Raw genomic sequence first — 12,280 nt, forward strand, 5'->3', positions numbered from 1 at the left:
GCTTATAACAGTGTCATTGTTATGATTAGATTCAGATTTAGATCCTGGTCTTTGACTAGATTCCACAAAGTGTCTTATAAAGCCTTTTATAAACTAGTGCAAAGCCCATGTCGCCATCGGTGCTAGTAGTCCTGCTCCTTTCCCACTTTTTTGCCCTTTAGTCCCCTCATCACAGAGGGGCTCATGAATAATACAGATGTGGTTCATGCATAAGTGAATCCCCTTTCTGAAATTTGCATGTGGCGCAGCTCCACCCCCTCCCTTGCACTGTCTCCATTGGCTGTCTCCCCACTGCTCCCCACTGGCAGTGACAGCCTAATTGGGGCCCGTCTTTGTGCCACACTGATTATTCAGGCAGGGCTGTCCATCGTCCCTCTGGCCGAGGGGCTGCCCTGCCTGTTTGGCGTGGAGGAAATTAATTGCTATTAAAGCTCAGGCTTTGAATTTTTCCCCAAGTTTCAAAGTTTTCTGCAAGTATACACTGCTCAAGCGTCAGTTTAAAAGAAAAATAAAATAGCAAAATCGGTTAGGTAGATCTCTAGTAATAAGCTGTACAGTACTGTATCCTCACGTAAGATTACAACAGATACATCACACAATCAAAAAACAAAACAACCAGCCCAATGGAGCAGGAGTTGCCTTCCGAAGTTCCTTCCCACAAGGCAGTTGTCCCCCGTCTATACGACAATGGGATTGCTCCTCATTGAATATAAACCCGAATTTTCGTAGATTCGAATCTATGCAAAGAGCGTCACATTGCAGCAGCAACAGCGATTTATCTCCTGAATTTTTTTTTGGAGTGCAGTTATTAATGCGCACATACGATGGTATGGAGTATAGATGAGCAAAGCTATAAATTTTATCTGCGGAGCTCCACAGATTCATAGAAGAGGAAAACCAAGGGCGGAAAGGAACGAGGCAGCACAGGAGGATGCGAGCGGAGGACTGAACACTTCTCCTCCCTCTCGCTGCCCATCATTCCCTCCTCTTTGTTTTAATTTTAAAAGCTCCATCTGCAGACCTCCACAGATTCATGTAATTCAACATAAAAACAGCGGGAACGAACGAGGCAGCCAGAGGATGCAATAGGTGGGAAGGCGGGAAATCAGCCAATCACTTTGTCCTGCCCTCAAAGTTACACCCACAAAGTTACGCCCACATGTCAAAATTCGATTTAACTTCCCCAAGGACACATAACTATAATGGATCAACTCAGACGTTGATCCAAAACTTGCAGTAAATCACAACTACAAATATGAGCATTTACGCCAGGGTAAAGAAGCCGTATAGACAACCCCTTGGTGTCAGTTGGCCTGTAAGCAGTTTGGGAAGGTACAGCCCAACTGGAGCAGGCCCTGATGTTGTCTTTGCCTGCACCTACCTGCCTCTCCTGCTATCTTCTTCACACATAGACAAACCAAGAATAAAATAAGGGTGTAGAGAAGTTGCAGAATGTTCATTTCTGGGTGTCCTGGTGTTTCCTTGCCAGTTTCCCCTGCATCCTTCCTTCATCCCCAAACTAGCAAAACTGGCAGTAGTTGAAGGGGATTATCTCTGGTAGTACCCTTATTTATTTATTGCATTTCTATACCTCTCAATAGCCGAAGCTCTCTGGGAGATTCACAAAAGTTAAAACTACCAAATATAAACCAAAGTATAAAACAACAGTATAAAAACACAATATAAAAGTACAATATAAAAGCACAATCAGGGTAAAACCGAGCAGCAATGCAGAGATTTAGACAGATTTAAAATACAAATTTCAAAGAGCAAAGTTTAAAGACTAAGATGGTAAACTGTCAAAATTCCGGGAAAATAAGAAGGTCTTCACCTGGAATCAAAAAGAGTATAGCGTAGGTGCCAGGCGAACCTCTCTTGGGAGCTCATTCCACAGCCGTGGTGCCACAGCAGAGAAGGCCCTCCTCCTCACTGCCTTTGGCACGAGCTCACGGAGAAGGACCCCTGAAGATGATCTTAGGGTCCAGGCAGGTACATAATTTTTGTGAACCGCCCTTAATTTTTGTGAACCGCCCAGAGAGCTTTGGCTATTGGGTGGTATAAAAATGTAATAAATTAAATTAAAATAAAATAAAACAATAAATATGGGAGGAGGTGTGTTCAAGAATGACTTGTGTGGTCTTGGTTAGTTCATTTACATCATAACATGTGATGTAAATTGCTGTCCTCCACTCTTGGCCTCACCAACTTCTTCCCTTCCCAGATGTTTAAAGGACCTGACCAGGACATTGAATTCATCTACACGGCTCCTTCCTCAGCAGTGTGTGGGGTGACGCTGGATGTTGGTGGAAAGAAAGAGTATCTCATTGCAGGTAAGGAATATTTTTTGCAGAGACTCATTGACCCCAAAGTGCCGGGAGAAAGGAGAATTAATGTTATGCTTCCCCCTGTCCCTTGGAGCATTGATGTCATTTGGAGCTGGATGAAAAATGAAGGCAGAGCAAGGAGGTCACTATGGTGTTGGGTTGGATGTGAGAAACCCATTTTCTAATCCTCACTCTAGTTTGAAAGCTCACTGGATAAGGCCTTGTGTCACTCTGCCTAAACTACTTCACAAGGATGTTGTAAAGTTAAAACACAGCTCTCCAATCATTGGAAGAAGGGTGGGACACACATGTAACAAGTCCAAGAGGCCCCTTGGGACTGGATTACTATAATGTATTATACGTGGGGCTGCCCTTGAAACTTCAGTTAGTTCAGAATTTGGTTGTGAGAATTTCGACTGGTTTAGTTAGGTGGAGCCGTATTGCACTTATTCTTAAAGAATTAATTGGTGGCCTATTTCTGAGCGCAACTCAAGGTGTTAGTCCTTAAACAGCTTGGGACCCAAATACCTAACAAAGTGCCTCCTATATCGGGCACAGAACCACAGGCTTGGAGCCAAATCCCCCCTTCTGCGGTTGCCCAGAAATTCATGCCTCTCTCTGTCATCCACTGATAGTTTGGTGGTTGTCCTGACTTTTGTGTAGTTTTCCCCCCCCCATTCTAAAAAGTTGAAACACTTCTCCTAAGACTTAGGCCGTGTCTTGACAGTGGTGCTTTGGCCCCGCGAGCCCTGAAACCCCCACGTTTGTGCTCCTTTGCATTGTCCTCACAGGAGGAGCTAATGTGGGGTTTACAGGGGAAGAGCAGGGAACCTTCGCTACCTTGCTCCATTTTTTTTTAAGAAACAAAACTTTGTGTTTAACCGCAAAGCTTTGCAGTTATAGGGAGGCGAAGAGGTGGACCGCCCCTCTCCCCACTCCCGGCTTTAGTGTTTTTTAAACTATTTTTCTTTTCGTGCGGAGGTTCAGCAGCCCAGTGAGACAGATGCTCACTGGATCGCCCTCTCCCCACTTTACTTTTTAAAAAACATTTTTCTTTTAATGGGAAGCTCCGGGGAGGCGTGCTCACTGGCCCACCCTCAGTTCAGCTGATGTGACCAATTGGGTTGGCATAGGCTGGGGCACGCCCCCGACGCAAGGTGACAGATGGCAGATGCCGTTGTCGCCTTGCCGCAAGTGGAAAAAGTTGGGGTAAATAGCCAACTTTTTTTTAAACCAGAGCTTCAGGGGAAAACCCTGGGATGGTTTCGTGATGGCGACTGTGTCATATAGGCAACCTGCCGCCACTGCAGATCCACCCTGGGGGCTTTCCCTTCGTCAAAATGTACCCTTAGTTAGTGGTAGGAAGAGCTAAAGTAGGCTGGTATTTTTGTCCTGCCCACCACTGGAATGCAACCCACCCACTCCAGCCTTTCCAAAACGGAATTTGGCCCTTGGGCTGAAAGAGACTCTGCACCCCTGTCCTGTCCCATCCCATCCCATCCCATCAGAGGAGGCTCTTCTTTGACTGCCATCAGTTGGTGATGTACAAAGCAAAGAGCCTTCTCTGTGGTGGCGCCCCAACTTTGGAATACCCTCCCTAAGGAAGTTTGACTGATGCTGACATTACTATATTTTCTGCACCTTTAGGCGTTTTGAATTGGATTTATTCCCTCTGTCTACTGTTTTCTGGTTTTGTTTCCACTCAGTTTTATACGCTATGAAGGATGATAACATGCTGTTTTTCCTATATTGTACTTTTATTATTGGGCACCACCCTGAAATCTGTTAGGATGAAAGGCGGTCTAGAAATGTTTAACATACATACGTGGAACCAGACTATCTTGTACCTACGATGGCTGCTCGTCAGCAGAATTAAATGCACTTCCAACTGACACGAATGCAGTCTGCCCTCCATGGTGCACATGGAGGGTTCCTGACATAGCACGGACTGCCCTGGCATCTGTCAGAGTATGCAGCTGGAACTGGAGCCCACAGGCTGCTTTTTCTTTGAAATTCTCTTTGTAGGGCTTTGCCAAGCGCCACCTCCTGGTGTTCTCATGAAAGGATGATAATGTTTTTACAGTCAGCTCAATCTCACCAGGGCGCTTGAGACTGTAAGGAAGTGTGCTATGCCATAATCTACAGAGTAGTCTGCTAGATCTTGGCATTTTGAAACTCCTTATTAAGTGGGGCTTGTCCAGACAACACTTTCCTCCCCCCCCCCCCCCCCGTTCTGGAAGCTGCATCATTCCTCATAGAACAAACAGCCCAGACAAGAACTGTTTCACAGTAATGGTTTCATAATCAAAAGTCCAGACATAGTTTCACCCGATAGTACTTTTATGATTATTACTAGGAAAATGATTAACCAAATGCCATACCTAGGGAAAAAATTAGATGCGAATGAAGGCAGTCAGTATGAAGCATTTTTCCACTCTGGAGAACACTTATAGTGCTGCTTCCATATGCAAGGGAAGGCAGCTTGTGTTGTATTTTTTTGTTCTTGGGGATGATGGTGTTGGTGTGGCTTTGGCAATCAGGACTTGCCCACTGAGAATGGGCGGAGAGAGATAAGTTGCTGAGGGGAGTGGGAGGAGTGTTGGGAGGAGGCAATAGGAAAAACTGCACCCCTTCTCTCCCCAGATCCTGTATTTATTGGAGAGAGAGCTGAATTGGGGCCCTTCCTGATACTCTTCCGTGCTTGCTTACTACATTCCTTTCTGTCTTCTTCCTTGGTCCTGTCACAACACTCCAGATGAGAATGCTAAAGCTGATTTATGTATTTATTTTTAAAAAGTGCTAAATAGCACGGCAGTTTGCAAGCTGGTATGCTACTTTAATAAAAATGCATTTTCAGGTTCTTCAAAATGCATGCCTGGATAAGATTTTAATTTACTGGGGCTTTTCAGCTTAGAAAAAAAGTTGATTGAGCAAGGGCAGAGGAGAAGCTTTTAAGAACATGAGTAGCGTGGAGAAGACCGAACAGAGCGTGTCACAGTATAGTGCTGGCTATTAACTGCTGGAGATGGATGCTGGAACTTCCCTGTGGTAACTGGCTGCCTACTTACTGAAATAGAAAGTGCTGAGCAAAGTGGACCATTGGTCTTACTCAGCACATCCGTACTTTTATTTTGATTTCACTGGGAGTGAACCCAGGTTAGTGAAAGTGCTTTGCACAACAGCGTTTTTGTAGCACACACTTATTTGTGATTGACACATTGGCCCCATTCAGAAGACATCTTAAACCATGGCTTTAACCACAGCGAATAAAGCAAAAAGCCTTATTCACCATGGTTAAAGCCATGGTTTAAGGTGTCTTCTGAACACGGCCTGGCTTTCTGGCTTAACCACCATGGTTAAAGCCATGGTTTAAGGTGTCTTCTGAACAGGCCCTTCATGGCCAAGGTGAGACACTTGCTAATGGATAAGCTGACTCTGGGAAGCTGATCGGGATGTGTTCGATATGGAAAGCGTGTGTGTTTGTAATGTACGGTATGCATGCCCCAACTAATAACTACTTTGTTTTGCAGGGAAAGCTGAGGGCAATGGCAATATGCATATCACACTGTGTGACTTCATCATTCCTTGGGACTCCCTCAGTGCTACCCAGAAGAAGAGTCTAAACCAGCGATACCAGATGGGCTGTGAGTGCAAGGTAAATCCAAATAAGACCATTACAGTTTTGGGTCCTCCTGCTGCCTTATTTTGCTTTAGTCACATACTTAACATAACAGGGATGTGTCCCAAGGGAAAAACTGCATACTATATAGCTTTATCTGGAGAACGGAGTGGTCATACATCTCTAGCAATCTATCAGTTTATATAATAGCATACTGGAGTATTTCCCCCTCACATTTTTCCAGTGTTCAGATTCTAAAATGAAGTGCTGCTGCTCATATTTGCCTAGAAGTCACCCCGAGACGACAGCCTTTACAGTCTTGGAGAGATGTCAGCCTCTGAGTGCTGATCAATATTCTCTAGCAATTTGGACTATGGTATCTTAAATGGGGGATAACTCTATCAATGGCAGTAACGATGGAACTTTCAAACGTGGAGGTAGTGTGTTGTATCCAATGTAAGTCTACTTTATGGCAGTGGCCTATCATAAGTAGGTGTAACATTGGCTATAACCCATTATATAACTGAATACCAGCTGCTGGCAAGCAACAGCAGGAGAAAGTAATGGCTTTCAAGCCCTGCTTGTAGGCTTTCTTATGTATGTATTTATTTATTTCCAAGGAGGCTTACAAGGAACACTAACAATCATAAACACTTTATTTTTATTTATTTATTTAACAATATATATGGATCACTTATATTGTACAATACATAATAAACCATTAAAATATCTTTTTTAAAAAAGCTTAAAATAGACAAATATCATAATATGGCAAAAACAAAATTACCTTCCTGGATAAAGCTTGTTGAAGCAATTGGGTTTTCAATAAACACTGAAAACCCCACAGGGTTGGTGCCTGGCTAATTTGTGGGTGCTGTAACACTAAAGGCCTATCCTGAACCATCTTGGATCAGGCCTCCAATATCCTAGGCACCATCTCCTGATGAGTACAGCATCCACACAGGCAGATAGAGGGTCAGGTGGTCTCTTAGATATCCTGGTCCTGAGTTGTTTGGTGCTTTATAGACAAGTTCCGAACCTCAAACATGGCCTGACAGCACATAGGCAGCCAGTGCAATTTCTTCAGCACAGGTGTATTATGCTGGTGAGAAGCAACTCTTGTTACTAGACTGGCTTCAACATTGTGCACCACCTGTATTTTCTGGACCAGGCTTAAGGTAGCACAATGCAGCAGTAACCCAGTATCACTTAGCCTTATGCTATCAGTAGAACTTCAGGTTTCTGTTCCAATTGAGAAATAAACAAGGGAACACTGACAGCAACTGAATTCCCAGATTTAAAGGACTGATCAAGATGTGGTTTCCCCTAATTTCTGGCCTATGTATGGTAAGGGATGACACCCATATTTCAATGAGCTGAGAACCCTCTGGTCAACCTGGCCCTATGGCAATCAATCCCTGATGTGACTCAGTTTCTTTCAATGTGAGTCCAATGTGATATATGACTACACAGAAAAGTCAGGAAGATTCTTCTTATGTTATAGTAGAGGCATTTTCCCCAAATAAGGTTCTGGAGTTCAATCAACAGACAGTTTAAAACAATATATATTAAGGCATCTACCAGAGAAGAACAGGCTAGATTTATTCCTGCTTTGGTATGTGGACTAGGATTAAGGTATCTTTCAGCTCTGGGGTTCTACGGAGGGATTTATATGGCCAGGATCAAAGATTTCCTAGAGAAGCTGGCTTCCCAAAGTCTTCCGTATGACCTTAGTAGTGAGCAGAATGCTCGACTAGAGGGTCTTTTGGTCTGATTCCAGCAGGGCTCTTCTGATGAATGGTTCATAGGCTGATTATTGGATTACTGCAATGTGTTATACGTGGGGCTGCCTTTGAAAACGGTCCGGAAACTTCAACTGGTACAAAACAGGGCAGCATGTTTACTAACAGGGACTGGCCGATGAAACCACATTACGCCAGTCCTTTTCCAGCTTCATTGGCTGCTGGTCCAGGTCCGGGCCCGATTCAAAGTGTTGGTATTAACATTTAAAGCCCTAAACGGCTTGGGGCCAGGTTATCTGAAGGAATGCCTCCTCCCATATGTACCTGCCCGGACCCTAAGGTCATCCTCAGGGGTCATTCTCCACGAGCCCCTGCCAAAGGAAGTGAGGCAGGTGGCTACCAGGAAGAGGGCCTTCTCTGCTGTGGCACCCCGGCTGTGGAATGAGCTCTCTAAGGAGGTTCGCTTGGCACCTACATTATATGCTTTTAGACGCCAGGTCCCAGCATTTTAACAGTCTATAAATAAATTTTAACTTGGTGTTTTAAATTTGTGATTTTGCATTGCTGCTGTTTTTATCTGGTTGAGCTTTTATATTGTATTTTATATTATGGTTTTATACTGTTGTTTTATACTTTGAATGTTTTTAATTTTTGTGAACCGTCCAGAGAGCTCCGGCTATTGGGCGGTATAGAAATGTAATAAATAAATAAATAAATAAATAAATTATGGTGGTGGCAAATCACACATGCTTATGATATCTTCTATCTCTGCAGATCTCCCGCTGCCCCTCCATCCCCTGCTATGTGTCTGCTCAGGATGAGTGTCTGTGGACTGACTGGGTGACAGAGAAGAACATCAATGGACGGCAGGCAAAGCACTATGCCTGCATCAAGCGAAGTGATGGTTCATGTGCGTGGTACCGTGGAGTGGCCCCACCTAAGCAAGAGTTTCTTGACATTGAGGACCCTTGAGTCCCCAGGGCTATGGCAGTCCGGTAGCCAATAGCAACAAGGCCTGTAAGAAATTAGATTGGTCCACCTTTGACATCACTTCCTGGAAACAGCATGAAAATAAGGTCTCCCAGGCAGGCACAGTAGTGGTAGGGTGGAGGGGACTAAGGAAGGGGATGTCTAGGCCACTTGCATATTGCTTAGTCTGTTTCCTCTACTGCGTTTCTGCCAAGGAGTGGTTTCTTACTTCCTGGATTATAGTTGCCAATACAAGGCACACTGGAAGGGGAACCAGAATGAACAGTATGATTGGCTGAGAGGTGTTGCCTCTGATTCTGTGTAGCAGGCCTACCAGGTTCTTATTGCCTTGAGAGGGGGCATCCCTCATTGTGGAGACAGCTTTCATCCCCTCTGTTTCCTACTCTACTAGCTTCTGCCTGTGTAAGAACGCATCTTTCCCTCCACACACACCACAAATTAAATTCCTCCATACTCAGTGCTTCAGAGTCATTCCTTTCTCTTTGCCACATTCTCACACAAACACACCTGTGGTGGTCTGAGAGCAAACATGTCTCTTAAACTACACAAAAGAAGATGGGGCCTGTCATGAGTTATATCATCCTCTTGCACTGGTGGAAAGAATTGCATTCTCTTCCAATGACAAAGCAGCCCATTGAGAATTAGCTATCAGAGAGTCTCTCCTTTTAGGGACAATATTTTGGGGACTAGTCAGGTCACAAAGTTAGTCAATGGATGTTAAGCCCTGCCTGTGGTTCACATGCAGGTTCACAGGCAGGTTCTGGGTCTGCATTCTCAGCTATCAGGTTTCAGTAAAAGAACATTTGCTGGGGAATCTGGGTGAGCCCATCAGTCCTCCTAGTTGAACCATCTGCTTTGCTCACTTCCTATATTGCATGCTTGTACCGTTAATGTAAATCTGGTGCCAAAGTCTGTCACAGCCAGTGGAAAGATTTAATATTCCCATTAAGTGTTTAGGATTTTGCTACCACAAGAGTTGTCCTCCACCTTAAAATTTCTTGCTATGCAGAGTAATGATTTTTTTTAACATGGCCAAAGTAGCCCCAAGCTCTGCCATCTGCCCTATATATAAATTGATCTTTGTAATAAGAGCTCCCCAGAAGGCAAGCGTTTGTGTTCCCTTCCCAAATATGTGACTATAAGAGCCGGCGTCAAGGTATACCCTTGTAAACTGTGAGTCTAAATGCTCCTTTGGAGTAATTAAACAAACCTTGGCTGCCTGCAAAAGAATCGCATCAGTTTCTCTGTCTATAATCTTACTTTCTTCTGAGCCAGTTCTTTCTTTGCTGTGGTCTCCAAGCTCTGCATAGCCACCCCTTCTTCGCAATACTCTAAAATAGATTTGGAGGGTATCTGGAAGTATACCTGCCCCTTGTGGCCTTTTCATGCTGTTCATCAAGGTAGAGTTTTAAAGATGTCATATTGGACCAGTCTGTTTGATTTCAATATATTTTAAAAAAAAGAAAAAGGAAAAAAATCTGTTCAGTCCAATATAAGACTCCTGTTTTGCTTCCTGTATGGTTATATCCTATGTGACATTTACCTCTTTCTCTCTCTCTGTGCTGATACTCTCTTTGATTTTAATGTTTTCCATTTGTTTTGGCAATCAGTTGTATCATTCCTCTATTATGTTTTTTTTTTTAATTTCCTTGTTTAGCTGTTAGATTTGCACTTATTATTTTTAAGGGGTTCTGCATCGGAAGCTTTTAACACAAAATGGGAAGAATGTCAAAATGTATGGAGGGTGGAGCTCCCTTCAGTTATTTCTGAGTACCGCTGGGAGTAATATTTCTCCTTCTGTTTTCCTCCTCATGCCTCTGCAACATGCAAAGGCCTTTTCTAGAGGTTGGAGGCTGGCTTTGACATGTGACTGCTTCTTGCTAGCCAAAGTGCAGTTTTGTGTCTGCCAGGGAGCAAGACAAGTTTGCCATTCAAGTAGCAGTCTAAAACACAACCATTGTGAAAGATCTATTTATGGAAAAGCACTATGAAAGGCTCTTCAATTGGCTTAATTTATAGCTGTGGGGTTTAGTGCCACACTGAACCTTCCCTGATATAATACACACTTACACACACACATACACACAGTTTCCCCTTCTTCATGCCAGCAATTCAAAAAAAATATTTTTGTTTAAGTTTACATTATTTTGAAACCTTTGCTTAGTAAGTATGAAAAATAAGTATCTAACTTGCTGCCATAATTTAAAGCTTATTGGGGAGCTGGGGCTGGGTTGTTGTTTGGTGGGTGGAGTAATATTGATGAGGGGGGAAACTTTTTTTGTTGTTGTTGGATTCTGAAAGCTGAGATTTTCTTGTGCTGGGAACACATGAAAGTTGTTGAATAGACAAGCAGACTGTGCATGTCTCTGATGCTTTGTATAATTCATACGTGGACACTTGAGTCTTCGGACAATAAACAGTATTATCAAATAAAATGGGAACAGACTGTCCTTGTCTGGAGTACACTTTGCTTCTGCGGAGGTGCAGAGTGGAGCTAGACGGAAGGAAGGTCCCAGATTTTCTCCCCACTCCCTTTCTCTTGCTCTCTCTATTCTCCCACCCACCCAGATATAAATTGATCTCAATCTCCAAAGTAAGAAACATTGTTGGTTCACTGCCCTCCTAGCCTATTTCCAAAGCCCCTAATGCAGCTGTTTTCCCATCTTCCCTTATTTCTCAAAGTTGGAGATAGCATTCCTATGATTCTCAAGTGACGGTAAGAAATCAAGCAACACACAGTGAATTAAGCTCCATGTCGCAGTCAAACATGTGCTTCCACTTCATTGAAGGAGTCTAGCTGGTCTCAAAAAATTACAGCAGTTATCTCGGACTAATTTCTTTCATATATGTGAACCGCCCAGAGTGCTTCAGCTATTGGGCGGTATAAAAATATAATAAATAAATAAATAAATTAGCTGGAAATCAATTGTATACAACGTATCATATTTCCCAAGGATGCTTCTTGGTTTCCTAGTAAATGCACCTGGAGCACTCTAGTGGGAGGACTGCCTACATGCATGTAACTTTGAAGATTCCACTCAGGGCTGGGTGGGGGTGGGCAGTTGGCATGGGCCTACGATTTTGAGGGGGGCCTACTCAATGGTGCAAGAACGTTTGAATGGATTCGCAGTTTTGAACATTAACATTGACAAGGCAAAGTTGCTTGATTTTTCTGTTGTTGATAATGAATTTGCCCAAAGAAAAGCACATAAAGCATTTCTGAATGTGAAGAAGTGATGTCTTATATACATCTTGAATAAAAGTGCTTGCCATTACCTTTTTTTATAAATCGTTCTAGTTTATATGTATTTAGAACTGATTAAAAATACTTAATGAGCAGTTTGAAATGGGGCCTGCATTTCCCATCTGGCCCGGGCCTGATTCCACTTCCCCAACCCTAAACTAGAGTTGTTCCTTGCCATGAAAATGTTTAGGAGATTGATCCACTTAACTATCCAAATCTGTATTTTCCTTACAGCTTTCTAATACATTTAATAAAACGCCTTAAAAGAATTTTCTGCCAATCGCAAAGCCATCTGGTGTGAGAAATGGTCAAATGGCTGGAATGGACCCATAACACCATAAATGCTTAGTGACAGCATTCT

At 43.3% G+C, this 12,280-nt stretch overlaps 1 protein-coding gene across 1 annotated transcript in view; it reads left to right on the forward strand.

The window, feature by feature from the left end:
• The window catches only part of TIMP2 (TIMP metallopeptidase inhibitor 2), a 36,328-nt gene extending 25,218 nt beyond the window's left edge, over window positions 1–11,110 (forward strand). The window contains exons 3-5 of the mRNA XM_063120147.1: window positions 2,222–2,330; window positions 5,855–5,979; window positions 8,460–11,110. Coding sequence (XP_062976217.1) covers window positions 2,222–2,330; window positions 5,855–5,979; window positions 8,460–8,657 — 432 coding nt within the window. The 3' untranslated portion in view covers window positions 8,658–11,110. The remainder of the gene's footprint in view (window positions 1–2,221; window positions 2,331–5,854; window positions 5,980–8,459) is intronic.
• The last annotated feature ends 1,170 nt before the right edge of the window (window positions 11,111–12,280 follow it).

Source organism: Elgaria multicarinata, chromosome 3, assembly GCF_023053635.1.
Source record: "Elgaria multicarinata webbii isolate HBS135686 ecotype San Diego chromosome 3, rElgMul1.1.pri, whole genome shotgun sequence".
In the NCBI taxonomy this organism is placed as follows: Eukaryota; Metazoa; Chordata; class Lepidosauria; order Squamata; family Anguidae; genus Elgaria; species Elgaria multicarinata.